Source organism: Natrix helvetica (genome assembly GCF_964273705.1).
Source record: "Natrix helvetica genome assembly, chromosome: Z".
NCBI classification, from domain to species: domain Eukaryota; kingdom Metazoa; phylum Chordata; class Lepidosauria; order Squamata; family Natricidae; genus Natrix; species Natrix helvetica.
The window spans coordinates 100,331,804-100,359,211 of record NC_138554.1 but is presented as its reverse complement, the minus strand read 5'-3'; the positions used below and the strand labels follow the sequence as shown (position 1 = coordinate 100,359,211).

The 27,408-nt window shown below is 39.9% G+C and overlaps 2 protein-coding genes across 6 annotated transcripts in view; one reads left to right on the top strand and one right to left on the bottom strand.

Annotated features, from left to right (window-relative positions):
* The window catches only part of LOC309402000 (uncharacterized protein), a 45,099-nt gene extending 31,542 nt beyond the window's left edge, over nt 1–13,557 (bottom strand). The window contains exons 1-3 of the mRNA XM_081971438.1: nt 13,479–13,557; nt 9,980–10,044; nt 6,941–7,018 (exon numbers count right to left, since the gene is read on the bottom strand). Of these exons, the coding sequence (XP_081827564.1) occupies nt 6,941–7,018; nt 9,980–10,044; nt 13,479–13,534 (199 nt within the window). The 5' untranslated portion in view covers nt 13,535–13,557. The remainder of the gene's footprint in view (nt 1–6,940; nt 7,019–9,979; nt 10,045–13,478) is intronic.
* Nucleotides 12,593–27,408, top strand: part of PALS2 (protein associated with LIN7 2, MAGUK p55 family member) — a 65,550-nt gene continuing 50,734 nt past the window's right edge. The window contains exon 1 of one of the 5 annotated variants that reach the window (XM_081971432.1): nt 12,593–12,853. The gene's annotated coding sequence lies outside the window, so the exon portion shown is untranslated. Of the gene's footprint in view, nt 12,909–13,128; nt 13,145–13,520; nt 13,538–27,408 lie in introns of those variants that run through there. The other 4 variants (XM_081971431.1, XM_081971430.1, XM_081971433.1 and 1 more) reach the window with 4 other exon arrangements.

The window sequence follows — 27,408 nt, the reverse complement described above, 5'->3', positions numbered from 1 at the left end:
ATCCACAAGTCTTGGGCCTGCTTCCCATTTCACTAAGTCCCATACCTTCCTCTCCAACCACCATGATGGAGAGCTATCTTTTTGGTAGAGCAGCCACTCTGCTTCCTAGGTGTCTCAAATCACATTCATGACCAATCTGCACTTTGGCCTCTCTATAAAGAAAGGAGGCCATATGCCACCATTCTGGAAGTAGATACCATTTTGGAGCAGCTACAATTTTCTGCCCCTGCATCAGTCATAACTTCAGGTAGAGATTGTAACTCCCTTCATTTGATGTCATCGTAATTTCAAACAATTAATTAATTAATTAATTAATTAGTAAAAACATTGAAAGAGAAAAAATATATATAAGTACAGCAATTTAATTTTGAAAGATGGTGGAAAAGTTGCTGAATGAATTATCGTAAGTCGAAGTCTACCTGTATTACTATTGATAAGTTCAGAGAATTTTTCAGAGGCAATGTAGAATACAGACAAGGCATCAATTTGAGACTAAATGACTCCTTTTTTGCATTCAGTAACATGCATTGAGTCACATTAAGCCTTTTCTTTAGCGAAAACTGCACTAACTGAAGCAATATAATTACCGTTGTGATTATATCAAAAGTTGCAGACATTTAGATATTGGATTATCTTATTCCACATCATCATTAATTTTTGAGGCAGTCGGTACAAAGTGGAACTGAACTTGGTTAAGCCAGTTCGCAAAATAAGAAGGAATAATGATTTTTAGAAATCACACTCAGCAACTTCTGTAAAGAACGTGTCATCAATGTGCCAAATATATTTCAGACAAATTCTTTTAGACACATGGTTGGGATGTTTAGAAAATGAAAATAAAAGTTTTCTAAAGTGGAACTATTCCACATGGACTTTGTTGACAATGCACCAGGAGTTTATTCACCTAGAGTTAAAATGTGACAGGACTTATTTAATACCTCATAAATCAAGAACCATTATTTATTAAGAGCTCCGTGCTGATGGAAATATTGAAAACATAATTGATTTCCAATTGTTATTATATTTGTACTGATCCTTTGAATGGTATATATTTGTCTGCTTTACATACACATTAAACTCCTATCCTTTAGGATTCCTTGTTTATTAAAAATGAGTTCAATTCTCTGAACAATTGAACTGAATAACTGAAGAGCAAAGCTTAAGGATGTTCTTCAAAGTAATAAAGTATAACTCATATCATTTCATTTCTCTGTCTTCGTTATTAGATTTTAAAAATAACATGAACTCATGAGTCAATTTGCATTTAAGGCAGGTTGCATTGCAATGCTAAAATATGAATGTATTATAGATTTTTGGGGGTATTTGGTTAAATTTGAATTTTAAATTAAAAATACTAAATGCTTTTTTCCTTATAGGCATGCACATGCACATCTGCATATTCTTGATATTAATGTATAGATTCCTATAGCTCCAAGAATAATTTGTATTTTCTGAAGATATATATTTACTGTCAATTACTGTGAAATAATTGAAGTAGAAAACTGTGAGCTATTATAAAAGCAAACCCCAATTTAGCTTTTGGAATGCTTTTATTGGGACACTGTTAGCTCATTTGTCAAAACTTTAAAAAGCATTTAATTCTTTAGTTATAGAATCATTTCTAATTAGAATTTTAAAAATGCTTGACATAGGCATGGATGAATAACACGGTTAAAATCCACTTTAATTTCTCCCCCTTTTTTCCCTTTTTTAAAAGCCAACTTTCTCTTCCCCTTTGAAGGCATTAGGGTAACTGTGGTTTTCAAAAACATGATTTCTAACCTATTTTGTAGCTTTTAACTTTTATTATTTCTTTAAGAAAAAAATAAAACTTTTTCACAAATTACCTTTCATTTTTTTAACCCAAAGGTTTAAATGTGACTCTGCAGTTGTTAAAATGAATTGAAATTACATCAAGAAACCATTCAAACTGGGAGAAAGAGCACTTTTTAAAGACAGAGAAGTAGAAGAACATATGAATAACAACTGATGAAGGGAAGCTGAACATTCTTTGAGCGTTTGCTGTTTAAAAGTCCCTTGCAGCATATGTATATGAACTATAAATGGCATAGCTATTGAAACCCTTTAAGCCAGAATAACATATTGATTTAGAAATTATAATTGCTTGATGTCACTGAATCTTATGCAGTAAAACTTCCAGCTGGGTTTTGCCAGATGTGACCTACATTGTTTGTCGTGAATGCCATTAAATATTTGACCTTAATTGTAATATCTTATGTATATAAATAAAAGTTTCCCACCAGGGTTACCATACTCACACATCTTTATTTTATTGAGTTTACAGATATAGAAAATATCTGATTGGCTGTGGGATCTTTGCAAACTGCCATTAAAGATAGTCCTCAACTTTCAGCCACTGGGATCATAATTTCTGATGCTAAACAAAGTGGTTGTTAAGTAAGTGATGCTTGATTTTATGACCTTCCTTGCCATGGTTAGGTGAATACTGTAGCTGTTAAGTGAATCATGAGGGCAATAAGGGAAGCTGGTTCTCCCATTGACATGCCCTTTGGAAGTTGGCTGGGAAGGTTGCAAATGGCGCTCACTTGATCCAAGATGCTGCAACCATCATAAATATATGCCAGCACATATTAGAAATCTGAAATACTCATTTTATTAGGTTTCTATAGTTGCCCATCTCCATACATGATTCTGGGAAACAATCAAAGTTAATTGAATGGGCTATAACTTTGAATAGCTGATAAATGAATGGTTTTTAAGTTGTGGGCTACCTGTGTCAAAGTAGAGAGCTGGAGGAGTTCTTTTATTTAGACGAATAAATCCAACTCGCATTTTAGTGCCGGATTATAAACCAAAGCATTCCAAGCAAAGGGCTCTGTTCTGTCTCTGCCTGAAGGCATGCACTACCAGGGACTTCTTTAGCTTGGGGCCCTTTCTCAAAATTCTCTTACTTTCATTAAGAAATTTTAATGAAAAGCACAAAAAGTCTACATTTTTAGTTATTTTCTTAATATTTAAAGTTATATTTTAGGGTGAGGGTTTTATTAGACTCCTCACTCAGTGGTTTAATATATGGAGTATGTGCATTAAGCTTTATAGAGTTATTTTTAATTTAATCAAACAATTATAACACCCCAGTTTCATTTGCCATTCTAGAAAATAGATAAGATGAAGACAAATGACAAATGAATAAATAAACACAATAAATTTAGCAAAGACATGTAGGGGAAAACAACATGACTAACTATAAAACCATATACTGTAAAACATCTGGAAGGGAATGGATCACAATCCTGCTGCTCCAGGGCTTGTTGGTGAAACTGATCTTTAAGGTTTGAATAAAACACCACAGGGTTGGAACCATATGGAATTCTGCATTTCTATTACCCCTGAGGGCTTGAGTGAACAATAAATAAGGCATGTTTCCTAGATCCTGCAAGATAGCATTCTTAACTGAGAGGACCTCATATGCCAGATATCATGTTTGCTTATCATATCTGTATTGCATGCAGTACACGCAATTCTTAAAATGAATGCAGCATACAAATCAAATATAATGTTAGTGGAAAACAATGGTTATAATAAACACTTTCAATTTATTACCAACTTAGACCAGAGACCAGAACAAATAAAAACACTCAGTAAATATACAATTAAAAATTCTAGTATAAAATAATAAATAACAACTAAAATCTATAATAAAATCCAGTTTGTCAATTATACATGGTCTAAGAATACTGCAATTACAATCCATAAACTGTATGGCCCATTATAGGTTTGATGCTAAAAGGGAAAGGGGTCATAATAAACTCATGAAGACTGAAATGGTAAAGGATAGGAGCTGCTTCCTAATAAAATGGCAAACATAAATTAGAGCAAGAAAATGTTCACAGAAATACTTTATCTTGCTTCTGCTGATGCAATTTTGTCATTGGCAGGAGTGTAATATTCGTTGTCTTTTCCTTTTTTCTGTTATGAAGTTAATGGGTGGTTTAAAATACAAAATGGGTACATTACACTCTGTGGTGGCTTATGTGCTTACTGTATTATGCATTTGGGAGGAAAGAAGTAAAAAATGAAAATCAGTATAACCAGCTGTTTGACAGTAAGTGGTTTTGCTACCAAATTTGGGCAACATAATCCAGAGGTGCTTTGAGGTGGGATTTTTTTTCCCTTTTGCTTTGCAAAATGGAGATTAAGATTCATAAGTATGTTGCAGATCACCAATTCCTGGTATTAAAGGATAGAGGATGCTGATCTTGGTGCTGACTTCATTGTCCCTGGGCCAAGATCAAAGATATGAAATGTTTAGGTCTCAAGTAGGTAATTAAAGGTGCAAAAGTAGTTCTGGAATCCCTTAATCAGCAAAAGAGTATATTACTCTGGTTTCTCTTCAAATCGTTTAAATCTAATTAATAAGTAGAGTAGATCTCTAAATAATGTCCATTACATTACTGAAGGCATCTGAATTTGCAGTTATTTAAAATGGATCTTAACATATTTTAAACTGATAAAATATATCTGAGAGTAGAAGAATAGTGTGTATGCAAACATACAAAGTATGGGTATGCAAATACTCCTCAACTTATAACTTTAAAGAGCATGGAATTTCCATCTTATGTCATGATGACCATGTCAAAGCACCCACATGACTGACCCAATTTTATGACATTTTTGTGGCAATCATTAAATGAACACATGGCTGTAAAGCAAATTGATTGTTAAGTGAACCCATTGTCTGCAATAGTAATTTTAGCCAAAAACCAGAAGTAAATGCTGGTTTTCAGCAAAAACTCTTGTAAATTGTGATCATGTGACCATGGAGTGCTACGGGACAGTTGCCAAGCACACAAAATGCAATTAAATAATGGTGGGTGGGCAGAGGGCCATCAGAGTTTTGAATCTGCATTGTAGCAGTAGCACTTAGACTTATATACTGCTTCATAGTGCTTTTACAGCTCTCTCTAAGTGGTTTACAGCATATTGCCCCCAACAATCTGGATTCTCATTTTACCCACCTCGGAAGGATGGAAGGCTGAGTCAACCTAACAACCATTGTAAGTATCTTTGGTGCCCCCTTCCCCTTCATTGCTAAGTTGAAGACTATCTGTATACATCCCAATGGTAGTATTATGAGCATTTCCCCACCTGTAATTCTAGGCCAATTTTCTTAAGACACTGTTTTGCCTTTCTGTTGGGTTTTTGGTGCTTTCTGTGGTTGGAAGCTTACCTGCCCAACAGGTAACATCATAAGTGCAAGGGAAACGTGAGTTTTGGTGGCTGCTTATATATATGAGTTTGCCCTGCAAATCTTGGTGGTTTATGGCTTCCTCCTTGATGATGCCTTGATTAGATTTCCTTCCTCATTGTTTATCTAGTGCTATTTCCTGCTTTTCTGAGTATTGGGTGCTGGAGGGCATGTGTTGAAGGCTGTTTCCTTCCTCACTAAACTTTTGGTTGTGCCTTTTAAATAGCATGTACATTTATCTCTATGTGGTTTTGTATAATGGGAAAAGGCCATTATTTCTAATGGAGCAAAGACATTCAGAAAATATAGTTATAGGTATGACTGCCTGTACCCAAACTTTCTGCTTATAATGTACAGCTACTATTAAATGGGGAGAAGTTGGTGTCAGCAATAATGGGTTTTGGGATTAGTTCCATTATGGCAGGTGCTGGACCAGCTTGGTATCATTTTTCTACCATCTAAAACTGGGGAAAACACTCTTGAAAAGCCACCCTGTGCCTTACTGATAAATCATATATCCAAGAGCATTTCCCGGCTATACACCCAATTCTGGCCTTGAGAGGCAGGGCAAGCTGTTTTCTGAATCCTGAACTTGTCTGTCTAATGTTAGACAGAGTCTCTATCCTAAGTGCATTGAAACATCTCACCTAATACGGATGCATAAACAAAAAATAGCAGAATCAAACCTATTGACTGAGAACTTTACAACTTCCTGAAAAGCATTTGGTGTGAAGCAAGAAATATGGAAAAATTACAAAAATTATGAAAAATCAGGAAGTTTGGCAGAGACATGAAGAATAGAAAAATATATAGGCAGCTTTATCTTTTTTCAAGTATTCATTAACCATTTTTAATGAACAATTAATCATAAGATATATGTATTGCAGCTGCAATCTACTACCCCCAAATTTCATTATAAGCAATCAAGAACATCTGTCAGGTTTCCAAATAGCATCCTCAATAAAATAAAAATCTGAGGCTAGAGATTCCTCAAAGTTCCAATGTATTAGAAGAGCCATGTTGGCACATCTGGGAAAACCCAAATCTTAAAGGTTCCAGGTTTTCCTCACCCAGTTGAAAGTTCAACTGCACTAGCACCATGTCCATCACATTGTCCAATCAGTCACTGTCCCAAAAGAAGACTCCTCCCAGTGATCCCCTTCCAGGTCCTGGGGTAAGATGACCTTGACTCTCTGAGAAGGAATGTTATTTTGACTACAAAGTTCCCATGCTCCATACAATTCCCCCCTCCCAGTTTCCCACAGTAGAATATGTTGCAGGCTTGAGGCCATTATAAAAAAATGGCTTCCCAGCCTGACAACATCTTTGTAACACAAAAAACTGTACCACAAAAAGGTCTGAAGTTAAGCTACTATATCTGGGCTGAAAACATTCAGAAAGCAGCTGGATGATTGCATAGAGAAAAGTAGTGCTAAGGACTTTTTTGTACTTTTGATAAGCTAACCATATTGTAATAATAAGATATTAAAAACACACCAAAGCACACTGAAGTCAAGGCTACATCATGAGAGTGAAATCCAAACACAGAGAGGAAATACCACCAAAGCAATTAACATCTGAGAAATTCCAATTATGATACAGATAGCTAAAATACTGGACTCAAGCAGAACTGAAAGCCCTGGATAGGAAGATCAGGAAACTAATGACAATGAATTCATCCATACAACAATGTTGGCATACTCTACTTACCAAAGAATGTAGGCAGGCATAGAATGTTACAAGTACACCACACTGTTGAAGAAGAAAATAATGGCATTGGAAGAATACCTAAGGACAACAAAGAAGAAATACTGAAATCACTACACCATGAAACTTACTGAATTCCAAATAGACCAAAGTGGCCTATAAAAAAGACCAAATGAGGAAAAGAAAAGAGACAAGGCAAGGCAAATATAAGGCAAATACGTTAAAAAAAAACCAGCACACAATATAGATAACAATACCTGGCCATGACTAACAGCAGAAAAATTGAATAATCAGAAAGAGGGGCTAATTTTGGCTTCGCAATCCCAAGCCTTAAGAACAAATATATTATCACCACCAATCAAGTAAAAGACAATATAGAACAGGTTACATCCTGTGACTTTTAACATTAGTAAAAGACACCTGCTTATTCCAGATTGTTGGGAAAGATTCAACTGGAAGACAAAATTCCAAATCCAGTTTAAATATCTGGCTAACTCTGAGTCTATATTGCCTATCCCAGGTCCTTGGGAAGGACTTGATAGGTAGACAAAAATGCCAAATTCAACCTAAATGTCTGGCTGATGATGCAACAAACTATATTTAATACATTAATTTTTGTGCTACCTAACACTTAGTGACTTTGGGCAGCTTACAAGAAACAAAGAAATTACAATAAGCTATCAGGGGGAAATAATTTTGAATAAAGTGAGGAGTCTTATTTTTCCTCATCAAAGATCTGTGTGAAAAGCCAGATTTTTCTAATCAGAAAAAGAAGGCCATCAGAACTTAGTATGAACCAATATAGACACAGAGTGAGCCAGATATTTAAACTGGAGTATTAAGTATTTTGTTAACTAATAATTTTATTTATTTTGTTAATTAAAAGACTGTATTATATGCAGAGGTGGTATTCAGTTGGTTTGGACTGCTTCGCCCAAACTGGTAGTGAAAATTGAAGGTGGGCTCACCTCGGCCCTATGCCATCCTATTTAGGCACATTTTCAAATCAATCAATCAATCAAACTTTAATTTATAAACCGCACCCTTTCCTAAACAGGACTTGGGGCGGTGTACAGTCATATTAAAACAGTATGAATACAAAATATAGATATACTTAAATATACAAATAGGTAAACGGAGGAGGTAGGATATGGACTGTACAATATTTAAATTAAAATACAAATAAACATTAAAATTACCCTTAAAAACTACCCAGTAAGATGTTTGCCAGGAGGTTAAAATGGGACTATAAATCAGTTAAGCCAGCTAATTGGAACAGGTGGGTCTTAAGCTTCTGTCGGAAGGAGCGGAGGTCGGTAGTAGTTCTAATATCGGGGGGGAGGTCATTCCAGAGGGTTGGGCCCATCACAGAGAAGGCTCTACTCCTGGGCGCCGCCCGTTGACACTGCTTAGTGGACGGCACCCGGAGGAGTCCCTCCCTGTGAGAGCGGATTGGTCGCAGGGATGTATGAGGTGAGATGCGATCCCGCAGGTAACTAGGTCCCGTGCCATGGAGCGCTTTGAAGATAGTAACCAACACCTTGAAACGCACCCGAAAAACCACAGGCAGCCAGTGCAGCTCGCGCAGGAGTGGTGTTATATGGGAGTATCACTCACTCTTGGAGGGGTTGAGTCTGAGTCTGTTGTCCCCCATCCAGACCCAAACGGCTTCCAAGCACCGGGACATCATTTCGACGGCCTCGTTGGGGTGGTTTGGGGTGGAAATGTACAGCTGTGTGTCATCAGCGTACAGATGGTATCCAACCCCAAAACCACGGATGATCTCACCCAGCGGCTTCATGTATGTGTTGAACAGGAGGGACGAGAGGACCGACCCCTGCGGCACCCCACAAATGAGTGGCCTCAGGGTCGACCTCTGCTCCCCTGCCAACACACATTGCGTCCGGTCGGAGAGGTAGGAGCAGAACCACCGCAAAACGGTGCCCCCTACTCCCATCCCCTCCAGCCGGCGCAATAGGATACCATGGTCGATGGTATCGAAGGCCGCTGATAGGTCTAATAGGACCAGGATAGAGGAGCAACCCCTATCTCTGGCCCTCCAGAGATCATCCACCAACGCAACCAAGGCCGTCACCGTGCTGTGACCGGGCCGGAAGCCGGACTGGCGCGGGTCTAGATAATCGGTTTCCTCCAGGCGACGTGGGAACTGTTGTGCCACCACACTCTCTACAACCTTTGCTAAAAAGGGAAGGTTGGAGACGGGACGATAATTAGCTAGCTCCACCGGGTCCAGGGAAGGCCTCTTGAGTAGGGGCCTCACCACCGCCTCTTTCAAGGCGACCGGCAAGGACCCCTCCTCCAATGAAGCGTTCACAAGACCCAGGAGCCAGCCTCGTGTAACCTCCCAGGATGCCAGTACAAGCCAGGAGGGACACGGGTCCAATAAACATGTAGTGGCTCGCAGTCGCCCACGTAACCTGTCCAAATCCTCGGGGGCAACAGAGTCAAACTCCTCCCAGCGTAGTGCCTCAAGACTTGCTTCCGACGTCTCCCCTGGGCCACTGAAGGGGGCCCATCCACTCCGGATCTGAGCGATTTTGTCCTGCAGATATTCCCCAAACTCCTCTGCTCTACCCTGCAAAGGGGCTTCCCGCGGCCTCTGTGATAGGAGGGAGCGGGTCACCCGAAACAGGGCGGCAGGGCGGTTATCTGCGGACGCAATAAGAGCGGCACAGTGTCTACGTTTGGCTGCTCTCAGTGCCACAAGGTAGGTCCGTAAATAGGATCTTACCTGTGTTCGGTCAGATTCGGAGCGTGAGGACCTCCACCTGCTTTCTAGGCGTCTCTTGTGGCATTTCATCACCCTCAGCTCCAAATCATGCATATGTGTGCAAGCCATGCACGATTAAAGCACATACGTGGACAGCCAGTGCTGTTATGTGAACTGGTAGGGAAAGTAAGTGAATACTACCCCTGATTATATGAAAGCCAGGGTAGTAAGGTACTTAAGGTAGTGGATTAGGCCTGGAGACACCTAGTTTCAAGTGTATCTTCAATCATGGAGATTCATTCGGTGATTACCTTTCCAGGCTGATAGTATGGCTATGGAAATAAAGGAAGATTCCAACGTAAGCTTCTTTGAACTCCTGGGAAAACAAGTGAGATGTAAATCAAACAAATAAGTAAATAAATAAATCAAACCAGAATCCTGGATAATGTTAAAGGAAATACTCTTTTATGGTACCAATATAATTTATATATTGTTATATGACTTATGTGAAACTAGTGATTGTTACTATAGCGTAGTGTTTCTCAAATAGTGGGGCGCGCCCCCCAGGGGGGGCGCGAGGCTCCGTAAAGGGAGGCTCGTTTGCCCGTCAGGATCGCTGAGCCTGCCCGCGTCTCTCTTCCCTCAGCCGCCCCTTCTCTTTCTCCTTCTTCTGACCAGCCCTCACAGTCGCGACTCAAGCCTATCCATCTCGGGCAGCCACAACAAGGCGACTGCTCCTCCCGCGGCCAGCGGCGGCGCCCATTTATCAGGCCTCCGACCCGGAACCTTTATCGGCCGCTGGAGCCGTACAGGAACCGGATCTAGTGCCGGCTAAATGGGTGGGGAGTAAGGCGGGCCCCGGCGGAGAGAAGCGAAACCTGGGCTTCAAGGATGCGTCTCTGTCTGGAGAGTTTCCAAGTTTCCTCCGTGGTAAGGAAAGGCGAGTTTCCAAAGCTTAGAGCGCGGGGGGGCACGAAAATACTATTTACAGTTGCGCGGGGGGCGCGAAATGTTTTCTTCTTCCTAGGGGGGGCATGACAGAAAATAATTGAGAAGCACTGCTATAGCGGAATCACCACAATACTATCAATAACAACTCTAGGACACAATACTAATAAATTGTTTTAAACAGGGTACTATTTTTACTCTATCATTCTATTCCTCAAGAATCTTATCTTGTGTACACATTGTGGAAAAACACCACTGAACCCATGTGCAATATACTGATTAAGTATAGATTTTTAAAACTTTTTGTTCTTTAAACTGGGGCAGAGGTGGGTTGCTGCTCCACCCACCCACCTGGACGCTTCTGCACATGCACATAAGAGTTGTGCACGCGCAAGCGCACACGAGAGCACGCCTGAACTGGTAGTAAAAAAAATAAACAAACTAGCTGAACTTGGGTACCATAGAAAATGTGATGCCACAAGTATATAGATTTTGTTGGGTATGCTAAACTACTTATCAAATTACTTGAAGTAGCACCTGTTTTATTACCAGCTTGCTCTTACTGTTATAACTAAGAAAAAAGGGCCCCGTGACTCTGAAATAGATTGCCATTTTGTGTGTAATCATTACAAGCCTTAAGAAAATCAGGAAGGCCTATATATTTTTGTCCATTTTTTCTTCAGGTATATATCTTATTATACTGGTTTTGAATTTATGAGAATATACTGTAAGGATGGCATCTATTAACTTTATTAGTTATTTCATTATTGAGAATATTAAAAAAGCAATCTAGAAATATTTTTAAAAACCTGCAAAAAGGACCAGTCTTTTTCATAACCAATAGCTAAATATAAGATTAACTTTTCTGTTTTAGTGGAAATCCCATTCAGAAAATAGAAATGAACAGGATGGAGAAAAGTGTTAATTCTGTGAGTAACACAAATAGACTTTACTTAGTCAAAACATGTAAGAGCTTTTCAATAAACAAGTAGTAGGAGTATATAACTATATTAAGATTTTTAAAAGTGTGTTGTTATTTCCATGTTATAAATTCTTACTTCACTTCATCTTTGAGGAGTTTAGAGGTTCTCCATCTACAAACTCACCCATCCTGAGAATCAAAGCTGAAATGTGCAAATAAATCACATCGTCTTTTTTTCCAATTTAACTGTGTTCGTAAATATACTCTCTGATTCAAAACAATTTTTGGGGAGTCCTACTCTTGAAATTGTGGATTTCTGAAATAATCAACCCAAGCATTCTGAATGACATCTAAACTACTACAAGTAAATTTATGTGAATTTACTGGCAAATGCAGCTAATGTATGTGAGATTGGGATGTTAAAAAAACTTCAACCCTCAAAAACAAAACAGAGTTTTTAGTTCAGAAAGGAAGTGAGTGTGTTTGTGTGTGTGTGTGTGTGTGTGTGTGCGTGTGTGGGAGGAAGGGATTAATTCTGAATTCATTCCGATTTATTTCGAACTATTTTCAATCCAAGCCGTTTTGAATATCTACCTTTGAAAGTAAAAAAAAAAAAATCTAGTCTTCCAATAGGGGTTACTTCCTTATTTAGTTAACAATACGCTTAAACACGTCTGCCCAGGGTAAGCATTCGTCAATTTAATCGGGCTTATTTCAGAATAAGTGCGAATAGTATTGGATCTTTAATTCTGCACACTGATTTGTCCAATGTTGACACGCATTCATTTATGGCCTTGACATCACCTGGTTTTCATCCTCGTTACATTCCAGCCCGAAGAATGCAGGCGATAGAAGATCTCCGGGACAAAAGACAAATGCACACGTGAGTTCCCTTTTCTTTGCCTTGGCATGAATGGCGAAACTGGCGTCCCCAGGCCAGAAAGGTGGGACCAACCGCAAGCCCAGTCAGAAGGCAGCGAAAGAGTTAAAGGGGGAGGGACTTGCTTCGCGCGCTCCCGCCCGATCAGCTAGACTAGAGAAGCTCTTTCGCGCGCTCTTTGCCTCGGCAGCAGCAACAGTAGGACGGACTGCTGCGCGCGCAAAAGAGCCAGACCGGCGGGTACCCGTTTCTACCGTGTGCGCCTCTCGACGGGCAGAGACGGTTGCGGGCGCGCGCTGCCGGGAGTTTCAGGTCATTAGATGGGGCTGAGGCAGAGCGGCGGAGGCGTCCACTGAAGAGAACGAGGCTGTGGGTGCGCGTGCGAGCGAAAGGAGAGGCGAGGCCAGCCAGCGAACCCAGCCAGCCAACCCACCGGTAACTGCCGGTAACTGCCCACCTTCGTAGCTCTGGAGAGAGGCTTTTGGGGCAGGCGAGTCCCCCTCTTTTTTCTCCTTACGCGGGGGTACGCAGGAAGGGGGGGCATAAGGTCCTGTCGTGGCGCACCCTGTGTGAATGCCGAGCCTGTGTGTATGGAAGAGGGCGGAGAAAAAGCGGGCAAAGCTCTTGTGGGACAGGAACTGGTTCCCGGCGAGGAGCCTAACCCGTGACTCTCGCTTTAGCTGGTCTCGGAGCGAAACTGGTGGCGGCCTCTTTGGGCGTTTTATGGTAAGGGATTAAGGCTCGTGCAGGTATTTTACTCGTAGCTCGTAATGGGGCATTTTGCCGCTTTCCCCACCTCTTCCGTGTCCCTTGTCCTCCCAACTCTGGGAAGTCTTTTTTCTTGCCCCGGATTATCTCCTATGGGGGATAATCTTTGTTTCCCGCTCGGGATTATCTCCTCGACCTCTGCGGGATTATTCTTCTTTCTCCCCGCCTCTTTTCGCAAAATTTAGGGGCGGTGCGCGGACAGATCACCCTCCTCCCCTTTCCTTCAGCGATTATTGCGCGCGCTCTCCCCAAAACAGGGGGTCCGTCTTGCCATTTCAGATGAAAAACACACATTCTGGTTCTTCTCTCCCGCTCCCTTTCCCTGTTGCCTGTAGCTGCAATCCGCATTCAGTTGAGTAAGGGGGGGAAAGGTGGCGGAGCTGATTGAAAAGCTGGGTGGGTTGTAATTGCCACGGTGGTGCTGTCACTTCGCTACATTTGGAGCTGGGAGGGCGGGAGGCAGGACAAGCGCAAGGATTGGCCGCGGGAAGGGCGATTTTCTGGGGGAGAAGATAGGTAAGTGTTGAAGTCTGCCAAATGCAGGGAAAACGTACTGTCGCGCTTCACCCATGGTAGTAAAATAGCCATTTGGACTGCTGGAAGCGAAACGAAAAAGGAATCACACGACGTTCTTTGGCATCATGATTTTTTAGGTGCATTCAGGTTCATTGTTACGAAACTGCCAAGAGTACCTCTTTATTTTGGATTCAATCTCTAGAAAGGTCTGCGTCAGAATAATTGAAAGAGTTTACTGAAACTCAACATGTGAATGAAAGACTGCCTGAGTGTCATTTGTTGTTAGTAGGGGTCAGTCCTGAATAGAATGGACTGTACTTTATGGCTGCCAGCCAACTGGTCACTGCCATTGCTGAAGGGGGGGATTGTTTCAATTATTGCTGTGGGGACAGAGTGTATATAGGATAATCTTTAACTCATGGCAGAGCAAGTGGTAGTAATCTGCTAGTGTCATCAACACCCTTTTGCTTTCACCTTTTGGAGGTAAGTACCAGGAATTTGCCTGCTGCTACTGCAGAGTTTGTAATCAATTCTGCAGTACAGGGTTTCATCCATCAATTAAAGTTCATTTTATTTGATTTTGGGAAGAGAGGGGCCTTGGGCAACTATAAATAGACCTTTGGACTAGGTTGTAATCAGTAGAGGAAGACAAGTAAATTCTAGTAACACTGTATATGAATTGCAAGTATCTTGCAGAGATGACTGTCATAATGTTTCTACCTTGACTCCTGGCTTGGGTGCATGTTATAAGTTATTTTAAAAGACAAGCTAATATTTAGCAATTTCTCTGTGAAAATGCCCCGTTAAAACCCTTTTTCAACAATTATAATCATATTTGGGTACTACAGACAGGATCAAAATTTGAATTTGGTACATTCAAAGTCTCAAAAAAAGCATATCAATGAGAGAAACTCTAGAATATTCACTACATGCTGCAGCCATCTGTTCATTTTTCATCTCCCTTGTTTACAACTTGTGGGCTTTTAAAAATTATTCATTTATGTGAACTCTTTACAGCAGAAAGATTTTGTTCCTTGAATCATAGTGGAGATAATATTATACTTTATTATGTTATTCTTTGTATTCATAGTACAGTATTTCGGGACCTAATTGACTATCAAATTATTTGAAATTTTAGTATGTATGGATTTTCAACTAGAATTGTACCTTGGATTAAGAATGATTTTAGTAGTTACAGTACTTCGCATAAAGATTGTATGGAACTTTGAAGGAATTGACTTGGTTGTTTGCATTCATTTGCAATTGTAAAAAATTTAGATGCCAAAAATTCTTGTGTTTTACAAAAAATGAAGAGAGTTTTTTGGTCCTTTATTGATAATATGTTGATTTTGTGTTTTCATTAATGTCCTCTTTCTTTTCATGAAAGAAATGACTATGTGGAAGAAATAGCAATGTCTTGCTTGTTAGCCCTAATGACTCTAATAAGTAAGTGTGTTGAAACTTTTGCCAATGGACTGCAGTGCTGGATATGCAATTATGCAAAAGATTTAACACTATTTTAAGGTCTGGGGTTTTTTGGAACTTTTTTTTAAAAATATAAAATAGAAAGTATCTGTTCTTCAGTACCATGAAAGGACAATAGAAAATGGCTCAATTTCATTAAGCCATCTATATGTAGAAAGAAATCAGATTTCCCATCATGTAATTATAGCTAATGTTCAGAATCCACTGTTATATTTGGATAAGTATTAAATTGTTGCACAAATGAATAGTTCCCAGCACATTATTAATATGCAGCTACCAAATAAATAAGCAAGAATTATAAGGAGAAGAGAAAATGTTGTCTATGAATATATGGGATAGTGTATACATATTCAAATAGTGTTCTTGACAACTGTATGGCAGTCTCTTACAATTCTTCCATATAGCCACCCCTGATTTTAAAAAGTTAAATGTCTGGGATCTGGTTAATATTTTGATGGGAAATCATCAGTAAATTCCAAGATACAGATTAGATTCTGAAGCTGTAAGAATTACTGAAAGGTAATGATAATCCACTTGTGTCATAAAATTGCATAGTTGCTTTCATGACATCACCAGAAATCAGACTAAACTGGAAGTACACTAATAAATACTAAACTTACAACCATTTGCTTAGTAATAATTCAAATTTACAAAAGCACTGGAAAAAATATTCAAGACTGCCCCTTGTATTTAGAACCATTACTGCATCCCCATAGTCAAAACCCAGGTGCTTGGCAACTGGCATGTATTTAGGATGGTTGCAGAGTCCTGGTGTCATGTGATCATCATGTGCAACCTTCCCAGCCAGCTTCCGATAAAGTCAATGTGGGAAGCTGGAATTGCTTAATAACCATGTAATTCACTTGACAATTGTGGTAATTTGCTTAACAACCATGGTAAATGGTTGTAAAATTGAGTGTGACTCACTTAACAATTACCTTACTTAGCAGTGGAAATTCTGATTCCAATTGTGTTTGTAAATCAAGGAATACCTATAGATACATCAATTCTAGTTCTCAGTTTCTGTGGCCTTGATTTCCCTTCCACAGAGACATCTGAGGGAAGGGCCAGCAACATAGAAATGGTGGTACAACCTGGTGATAAAATCCCTGCTCCTTTTAGATATCTATTGCACGTGTATTAAAAGGGGCAGAGGGTTGCATGCCGTATCTCACCCACTATTTTAACGTCCTTGGCTTTCCTCCATATATACACCTAACTTCATGTCTGCTTTTATATTGTAATTCTGTCCTGTACATTCTGCAATGTATAAATAGAGAAATATGGTATTTCTTTTGAGACCCTTTAATGAGTTGCTATCAGGAAGGCGTGCAGAGAAAAAGGGAGTTGCTTCTCTGATCCCCTTCTTGACGTCATCTGGGTCATCAACTGCCCATACATTACTAAGTAAGAATCATTGAGGAGAAAACCTACTTCAACATGATTTCCCCAGATTTTAATACCAGTATTGTTTTATCATCTCATGATATCTTTTATTAATAAAAAGTTGAGGATAGTGGGACTACATTGGTGATAAGATCAAAAGCTTGTTTTCCCCAGCACTCTGCATTAGTCTTTACTGGGAGAAGAAGGTTTACTCTTTACAGGGAGAAGTCCTAGAAACAATGATAAACCACTGAAGAACTTTGCTAAGAAAATGTTGATGAAGATTCTCAATCATCCAGTTACAGTTGTCTATAGATTGAGATATGGCAACTGGACTTTTTTTTTTTTTGCCAAAAAACCTGCAAGGACCAACCCAGGCAGCCATCAAGAGTCCACACTTAAGTTGAAGGGAGTAACAACAACAAAAAGTATCAATGTGTCATGGCATAGAAAGACATTTGAGGTAAAACACATCTCTCTCTCCCCCCCAAATTACCCAATATTCACATTTATACTTTAAAAAAGAAAAGAAATTGACTACAACTGTGAAGCAATGTAGCGCTTACAGAAATGAATGTGAGCAAAGAGTGGCATCTTTGTACAGGTAATCCTCGGTGATCAATGGTAATTGGGATGAGGAACTCGGTTGCTAAGCAACACGGTCATAAAGTGCAATATCGCTTGTCTATTCTGACTTGCAACAGTTGCAGTCATTAGGCAAACTCCATGTGGTTATTAGGGGCAACATCACATGATTGCCAAATGTAATCTTCCGCTAGCTTCCCCATTGATTTTATTTATTGAACTTAATAATGAAGGTTACAAATAGTGACAAATAGCAGAATAATAGAGTTTGAAGGGACTTGGGAGGTCTTCTAGTCCAACTCCCTGCTCAGGCAGGAAACCCTATACCTTCAGATAAATGGTTGTCCAATCTCTTTTTAGCAGCAAATGATGATTGTGAAATGCTGCAAATGCTGTGACCAGTTGCTAAGCCCCAAATAGTGATCATGTGACTGTGAGGACTCTGTGACAGCCATAATTTCAAGGATAAGTCTCCTTGTTCAAGATTGTAGCAGTTGTTGCATGGATGATAGTTAATTGAAGATTATCAATCTAGAGATCTGCATGTTGGCATTGTAAGTACAAATAATGCCACTGTGGTACTTTTATTAGTGCTATTCTTCTACAAACCTACAGTTATATAGTGCAGTGGTCTCCAGGTACTCATTGTTAATGATTATTGGAGTGCAATGTGTATAAAAAACAATATTAGACAAATTTTTCCAATAAGGAATAATGTTGTAAGTCACAAGGCAGCTGACACCAACATGTTCTAGGTTGTGTATTGAGTACCAAACAAATGATGAATATTAGGATAAAAATTTTGTATCAAACATGATGAGTACCAAATTCAATGGGTTTCAAAGCAATTGAGTTCCAACATACCACTGTATATATTTGATACTATGTTTCAGGTTTACAACATTTTTAAAATATAGCTACTTAGTCTGATTACTTCGCATTTGTGAATTTTGTGCAGATATGCTAAAATAAAAACCTATATTAACAAAATATATGGATCTTGAAGATGTTACAGTAAGTTCCAGTGTTAATAAAATTAATTGATATGATAATTTTATAATTTATTTAAAAGTAGTCTCGTTATAAATTTGTACCAATTTTAAATATATTTAATTGCAAACATTCATGATGCGTTTCAACAGAATATCAAATAAGCACATTTAAGAGAAAATCATTGTGTCTTGTTTATGAATTTCCCAAATAACTAATTTTTTGGAGGGAAGAAGTATTCAAAAGTGTATGGAGGTATGTGAAGTCATGTGATCACCATTTGCAATCTTCCCAGCTGTTTCCCATAAGCAAAGGAACTAGAGGAAGCTGGATTCACTTAACGAAAATGGGATTCACTTAATAACTGCAGTGATTCACTTAATAATGATTAAAAAGGTTGTAAAATAGGTACAACACCCTTAACTGCCTTGCTTACCAATGGAAATTCTGGTCCCAACTGTAGTAGTCATAAGTTGAGGACACTCTGCATATGTTTTCATTTGTTTGCCTATAAACCATCTATACAAGTCTAGGGTTAGATTGCCTGCATTTAATTTAAAGCAATTGTATAGCTATACTAGTCAAGATAAAGTAGATAATCTATATTACTTAGTAGCTGTGTTTATAAGAATATTGTCCGATAATTTTGCATGGTTGGCTTGGAAAAAACTACCAAACCGTGATTTGTTCTGTATATAGGGAATAGAAACAATAAATGATTGCAAGGAACAATTTATCTGAGACAACTTTTCCTGCAAAAGATTGTAGCAAAGTTTCAGCAGCAAATTAGTTATTCACTGTTTAATTGAGCAAAACAAAGATTTCTCAAAGCTTGTTAAGGGGATAAAATATATTCTATTGTTATAAAGAAAATGTTGATGTAGAAGAAGAGCAGGCAGAGCTATGGGAGCAGAGTTAAGTGCATGAACTCTATGGGAATGTAGCATGGGGGAATTTCCAATGAACAGTGTTGATTTAAAACAAACAATTGGAAATTGGCAGGTGGTGCTTTGTCTCCAGGGCTTGAGTCCTTAGGGTATATAGAGACCCACTTTTTAGTTATACTAGTAATTTGTGTTCACCTTGCTTGATACCCTGTATTTTAAATTTTGTAATGTGTACAATTGTTTTTATTACATTTTAACTGTTCACTGCCCAAAGTTACTTTTTGAGATAAGGGGCCATATAAATAGGATAAATAAGTAAACCTCTCCAAATTTACTTGATGACAGTGCATTCATATAACACAAATATGGCTAGTGGTTTTCAGAACATGGGAATAGATGTGATCAGTGCATTATTTATTAATAATTAAGAAACTAGTTGTCATTTGGTAGAATGGAAAATAAAATACAAATAAAGATTACATTCTTCCTTCTATTTTGCTGATTGAAATAATTTTTCAGTTCAGATGAGAAATACAAGTTCGAATGGAAAAGATGGATTGACTATATTCAAAATAAATATCGGACTAAAAAATTTCAATTAGCTTATGAGTGAAGGAATAAGGAATGTTACAACTTATCTAAAGTTAGCATAACAAAAGGGGAATAAAGGCACAAGAGGAGGTAGGATGTCGAATTCAGTTAGCTTATGTTAGCATATGATTGTTAAATGTTTATACCCTATATTTTGCTCTGGGAGGTTGGGGGGAGGGAGGGTGGGGGGAGGGAAGGTGAGGGGGCAACATTTGTAAAATTTATTAAAACTTTTAATAAAAAAAGAAATAATTTTACCAATTTTCAGGTTTATGTACTTAGCAATCTTTGGATGGATTTTCACATCCAGTGGTAAGTCTAGGAGTATTATTTTGCACAAATTCTCCCTTTCATTATTTTCTGTGTCTGCTACAGAGCAAAGTAGCATTCATGAACTGCTTTGGTAAGTATTTGCAAAACAGACTAAAGGAGATTGAAAAAGCTGCAATGATTCATAGTATGGCTTCTGTTCCATTTCTATTTTCTTCCTCATTATTATTACCTTTGATTTAACCTACATTTTTAATCAAAAGTTATTTCTATGAAACAGAGAAAAAGTGCATGTAGTTTCCCCCAAAAAATAACATGATGAAATGATGATAAAGTTGTAATAGCAACTTTAGATTTTCTTATGTGCAGTATAAGGATGTGTGGATCAGTAAACATTATGACTGTTTCATTATTCCCTTTGATGGAAAACAGGTTAATCTGTTGATTCATTGTATGTTTCTTAGTCATATACTAGTGTATGCTTCCATTCTTCCAATTGTGGACTATTTTTCCTCCTTATTTTTGCATGCTACTCACAGGTGCCATCCTTCACATTATCCCCATCTGCCTATCAACATGGAAATGAAGTTCTGTATTGCCATTCAAATCATTGGGGCTTAGCTACATCCACTATTTTAAACTTTAAATAACATCAGATCCAAGCAAAAAGCAGCAATTGAAAGTGAAACCTTCTAAGCAGCTTATAAATATAACATTAAAGAGCACCTGTCATTTCAGATTCATCATGGCAGCACCTGTTAGCGGGCATCCACTCACCTGCTGCCTGTCACATCCCTCACCTTGTGTCACTGCTGCATCACCAGTTGACCCATTAAATTGAATGGAACTGTTGGTGAGACAACAGCGGGTCAGAGGAGAAGCCCCTGCTGGATAGAAATGACAGTTGCTCTTTAAAAATTATGATTTGAATCAAGTTGTTTTAAATCAAACCTTTTTACTAGTGATTTAAATCAACTTGATTTAAATTAAATCCACCCTGCTTTATTTGCTTACACCTAATGGACAGAACCTTTGCAAATAGCATCTATAACCTTCTAGCCCACTAGATACATCTTAAGAGATTCTAGGGTAGCCCGAACCTCTTCCCTACTGTCTCATCCAGCTCAGGGCTGTGCTGTCTTTCAATTTGGACCACCACCACTCCGGGAAAGTTCTGTGTTGCCAAAACTCCCCCCCCCCGCCAACTCCAGGTGCACATTCCATCATATCTAATTTCTCTAAGCTTGAACTGAGCAGCATCAAAATACTCCTGCATAGGCATCATCACATGGTCATACAGGAACTGGAATGGAAAGAACCTGCCCTCTGCTTGCCCCATCCCTTTATTCCTTTAACCTCTTTCCAAAGTATTTCACCAAAACAATAGCTCAGTGATCCCACATATTGCTAGGTTAGTGATATAACATATTTTAAATGGTATATACTTAGTTGTGGTCTTGAGTTAGGTATCTGTAGTTAAGATCAAGGTTTTTCATAACCACTTTGTAAGCACATGGCACAACATAGGAGCACAAGCACATCAGGACTGGATTCAACAGTCCACCTGCATTTAAAAGGCACAGGCCACTCATTTGAAGATAGCAAAATCCACATTTTGGACAAAGAGGACCGCTGGTTTGAAAGCGGGATCAAAGAGGCCATCTATGTCAAAATTGAACAGCTTTCTCTCAACAGAGCTGGTGGGATACAATATCATCTATCTCCAATCTACAACACAGTCCTTTCAACAGTTCCAAGAAGGGTCCACACCCATTTGCACTATTCAGGTGATCCTGATGACACAGATAAACCTCCAGGTGACCTTAGTGACTCGCCAAAAGAATGCAAATGATCAGTTGTCTGCAAGGAGTGTAAATCCTTCCATTCCCCACTATCCAGTCATAGTTGAAGAAGCTTCTTGGATGAGAAGTGAAATATCTTCAAAGAAAAAAAAAACCAGAAAGTCCGGTTGCCTCTTGAAAAAGTACCTTTGGGTCTAGAACAGCGATGGCGAACCTTTTTTGGCTCGCGTGCTACAAGTGGGGGGAGCGCGGGGGGGTCGTGTGCGGGCGTGCCGCACCCATAATGCAATGCGCCCCCAGTGCGCATGCGCGCACAACACGCCCATTTTTGCATGATTTTTTCGCCTTCCCCAGGCTCCAGAGGCTTTATAGGAGCCTGGGGAGGGCGAAAAGAGCCTCCCCCCCCGGAGGCTTCAGGGAACGTCCGGAGGCTTCCCTGAAGCCTTCGGAACACTTAAAACCTCCCCCCCCCGGAGGCTTCAGGGAACATCCGGAGGCTTCCCTGAAGCCTTCGGAACACTTAAAACCTCCCCGCCCCCCCCCGGAGGCTTCAGGGAACGTCCGGAGGCTTCCCTGAAGCCTTCGGAACACTTAAAACCACCCTCCGAGCAACCCGGAAGTGACTTCCGGGTTGCTCGGATGGTCGTTTTAAGCGCTCTGAAGGCTTCAGGGAAGCCTCCGGACGGTCCCTGAACAGGCACGAGACGTGCGTCTCCATCGCCCGGGCCCGGATTGCCTCCGCTGCACGGCGCCTCAGGCTTCACATCGCTGCCGCCGCCACCGCCGCTAGGACGGGCTCGGCCGCGCCGCCCTTGCCTCCTCCTCCTCCTCCTCCAGCCGCGCCATCGCAAGGATTAAGGCGAAAGGGGGAGGACGGGGAAAGCGAAGGGGGGGTTGTTGTCCTCCTTCTCCTCCTTTCCCCCTCCGGCTCGAACGTGGCGCCGGGGCCCGGCAGGCAGCGAACGAGTCGGAGCCTGCCGACTGGAGGAAGAGGGTGAGAGTCGGGTCCTGTGAACGGCGGCAGCAGCGGCGACAATAGTCGCAACTCGGCTGCCTGCCGCCTTTCCCCTCCTTTGTCTCCCAGCCGGGGCAGCCCGCCGCCGAGTTACGACTTTTGCCGCCGCTGCTGCCACCGTTCACAGGACCCGCCTCTCACCCTCTTCCTCCAGTCGGCAGGCTCCGACTCGTTCGCTGCCTGCTGGCGCCGCGTTCGAGCCGGAGGGGGAAAGGAGGAGAAGGAGGACAACAAAGCCCTGTTCGCTTTCCCCGTCCACCCCCTTTCGCCCTAATCCTTGCGATGTAGTAAGGGAAGCCTCCGGACGTTCCATGAAGCCTCCGGGGGGGGCGGGGGAGGCTCTTTTCGCCCTCCCCAGGCTCCTATAAAGCCTCTGGAGCCTGGGGAAGGCAAAAAAATCATGCAAAGCCCTCTTCGCTTTCCCCGTCCACCCCCTTTCGCCTTAATCCTTGCGATGTAGTAAGGGAAGCCTCCGGACATTCCATGAAGCCTCCGGGGGGCGGGGGAGGCTCTTTTCGCCCTCCCCAGGCTCCTATAAAGCCTCTGGAGCCTGGGGAAGGCGAAAAAATCATGCAAAACCCTCTTCGCTTTCCCCGTCCCCCCCCCCTTTCGCCTTAATCCTTGCAATGTAGTAAGGGAAGCCTCCGGACGTTCCATGAAGCCTCCTGAGGGGGTGGGGGAGGCTCTTTTCGCCCTCCCCAGGCTCCTATAAAGCCTCTGGAGCCTGGAGAAGGCGAAAAAATCATGCAAAGCCCTCTTCACTTTCCCCGTCCCCCCCCTTTCGCCTTAATCCTTGCGATGGCGCGGCTAGAGGAGGAGGAGGAGGAGGCGAGGGCGGCGCGGCCGAGGCCTGATGGACTTCCCTTCGGCCGAGCCTGTCCTAGCGGCGGTGGTAGCGGCGGCGGCAGCGATGTGAAGGCCGGGTGCAAGGACGCCGAGCCTGAGGCGCCGCGCGGCGGAGGCGATCCGGGCCCGGGCGATGGAGACGCACGTCTCGTGCCTGTTCAGGGACCGTCACAAGGCTTCCCTGAAGCCTTCAGAGCGCTTAAAACGACCATCCGAAGTCACTTCCGGGTTGCTCGGAGGGTGGTTTTAAGTGTTCCGAAGGCTTCAGGGAAGCCTCCGGACGTTCCCTGAAGCCTCCGGAGGGGGCAGGGGAGGCTCTTTTCGCCCTCCCCAGGCTCCTATAAAGCCTCTGGAGCCTGGGGAAGGCGAAAAATAGGTTTTAAAAAGGTGAACTCAGCTGGCCAGCGCGCGCATGCGCGCTGGCTAGCTGACAGGGCAGCGCCTCGCGTGCCCTGACAAATGGCTCCGCGTGCCACTTGTGGCACGCGTGCCATAGGTTCGCCATCACAGGTCTAGAACTTTACCTAAGGGTGACAAATATGAATTGTTAGATGATTAATCGAGCAAATGATTAAATTAAAAAGAAAGCTTGAAATAGAACTATATTTTATATAATGAATGATTTTATGCCCTAAGCCTAAATGCTATTATGAAAAGAGAAATTACTAGAAATTATGGCTGTAAATATTGTTGAATTTAAAAGAGAGACAAGTTTTTTTTTTTAAATCATTTTTTATTAACACAGTACAGAGTTCTATTAATTGATCTTCGATAATAGCTTTATTATTACAACTATATGGCATAGTAAGATATGGCTGAAGGGCAGTTTATATAGGTTGTGCATGTAATCTGTATAACTAGATGCCATTAAGTTCCAGATTTCTGAATTACTAAAATCTACATTTCAGTCCTTACCTCTCCCCCAGTAAATGCAGATATTTTTTCAAGTTTAGAGAAAGTAAAGAATATGGTTTATGTTAGTTCAAAAAATAAGTCCTGTTCACTTACGTGAATTTGAACAGGATTAAATATGTAGACTGAATAAAATAAACCTTAGAATTTCTAATAAGAGTTTACACATCATTGTGTACTTTGTGCTTTTTTACTAAAAGGAAAAGAGAAAAAGAAAAATCACAACTGATGGGATTTGGGGTTCAAATTTTAAAATTTGCCACTTATTTCAAGATTTGCAATACGAACTGATGCAGCTGAGATTGAGAAAACATTTGTCTTGGTATCTAACTTTCTAAAAATATTTGTCTTGGTATCTAACTGTTCATAGTTATCTTAGAATCAATAGTCAGTTTTCATAGTAGTCAGCAAAGTCATTTGTTTAAAAGAATTTGGATTTATAAACATAGTGAAGACCTCTTATTTTTTAAAAGTTATTTCTATTTTATTTTTTTCATTAGCTGGTAATCTCTTGAAACTTTAAAGAGTGTTATCTCCATTTTAAGGTATGCTGTTTTGCATGTCTGAACTTTTAAGAAAAAAAAATTGGAGAGATTAGTTTTCTACATTCTTGTCTACAGTTGTTGGGATTTGACATATCATTGTCTTCTGAACTAGTAGTTAAAAGCTTTTGGGGCCATTTATCTGAAAACTGCAGTTACATGATTTTTGAAACTCTGCTGTTTCAGAAGTCTTAAGCTATATAATTATATGATGTAAGTAGGAGTCTTAGCATTGATGAAGCTTTTGATAGATAGCAGGACCATTTCATTCTCTAACTGTAATTCAATGTTTATATAGTTTTCTTGATTAACAGTAATGGTAAGTTTAGCTAGAAATTAAACTGTACAGTTGGATTTATCCTGGATGATGAACAGCTTTTTCAAAAATCTCATCCTGAATTATCTTCTCAGAAATCCAATTATTGTGAGTCTCAGGGCTTCTAGTAGAATTTCAGGTATGAATGTTTAAGAAATCTTGTAAATACTATTGAATTGAGATAAATGTTTTCAATTAGCACAAAAAAGGATGCTGCAAATTATGACATATTAAGTTACAGTTGAAGGGCACCTTACATATATTGCACACCTAACCATATAATTAGATACACAGCTGCTTACACTGATTATTCCACTCAGTTGGATAATGAAAAGTCTCAATAAGGGAGAATATTTGTAGCTCAAAGTTGAAATGAAAAGACAGCAAGCAAACAACTGAGCTCACCAAGAATTTCCTCATATCAACACTTCAATGTGTTCTTGGAACCCAACTTAAAACAATGGACTCTAAAGCAGAATGGAGGGATAGCAGATATAAAATAATGGAAATTACATTGGGAAAATAACAATTTTGAAATAGACAGCAAATTTTTATTGGGTAGCCATTCTTTGAAAATTTTTTAGTATAAGCTTGGATTTTAAATGTTTTTTAGATTGTGAATATGTCAAATAAGGTGTAGTTGAATACATTTTGAGCAGCCGAAATTAAATATGCAAACCTCTTTCTAATGAAGTTATACAGAAGATATCCTTTCACAGCAGCTTTGTAAAGAAGACTTTTTTTTATCTCCATATAATTATATAGACTGATAAGTGCTGCCTTTGAATGAATTCTAACCCATAAAATCTTACACCTCCATAGATAAATGTATAAATATGAGGTTTAGATAGTAAAAGTTTCATCAATAATGCTGGAAGTTTTCAAAAAGCCTTAAGGAAACATTTATAGGTAACTCTAACCTAAGATTTTTAAAACATGATTTCCTGATTATTCCCTGGCAGACTGGTTTGCACATGCTGCAAGACCATGAAGAAATCAGTTACATTATGATTTAACATGTCAGAATTATTTGGAATATTTTCAAATTTTAAAAACTACAGGTTATATTTTCTAGAAGCTGATATATTTACACAAAATTATATACAACATACTACATAGGTTTACAAAGAGTAGTAATATTCTTCTTTTCGTCAAAAAGTCCTAGATTTGGTACATATCTTTCAGAAAAAAAGAAAAAGCATCAAACTCTGGAAAGCTGTTATTCACTGAAAAAAATATCTCAATTTATAAAACCTTTTTGTAACTTGAATAATGAAGTCTATTTACCTTTCTATTATAGGCATATTCATATGATTTCCTGGTTGACTGGCTTGAGGCTGCAGTTTTTTAATGTAATGGGTGACCATAACATGTCCTAAAATAGATTGAAGCCTAGAGGGAATTTTGACCTAGGGATAATTCTCAGGCTTCACGTCTTGTGACAGAATAAAAACAAAATTGTCCATTTAGGGTGAGAATGCTGAGTAACAGGAGACTTAGTAAGTGTACTTGGATGACTACACTTACATAATTAGAATCACAGTACAGGTGGTATATGAGTAATAATCCTACAAAAGGTTACTTTTTCTGTGTCATATTTTCTAAAGTATAGTAACAGTTTTTGTTGCATTACAAGATTTCATCCCACCTTCTGCATCTGCTGAGTTTTCTGTAATAGCTTATAGAGGTAAAAGATGTCATAATTACAGTGGATTCTTAGCTATGGTACCAAAGTCTTCCCTTCAAGGGAGTTATGCATGTGACTGAACACTAAGCATTTTTGCATTATTGTAGGATGGAGTGGTGTCAAACTCTCGTCGTCACGTCATCACATGACATATTGTGACTTTTTTCCTGTTTGTTAAAGTGGGGGTGGGCATAGCTAGTGCGTGACACATCTGGCCTGCGGCTGGGAGTTTGTCACCCCTCTTGTGGGATAGTTATTTGGAATTGAATGTGGACAAATATAAACTAAATGATTAGGCTGCATTAGAATTATAACTAGATAACTTTGAAACCTTTGTGTAATCAACATCATTACTATTTTTAATTGGAAGAATTTGAGTGCTTATGTAGTAA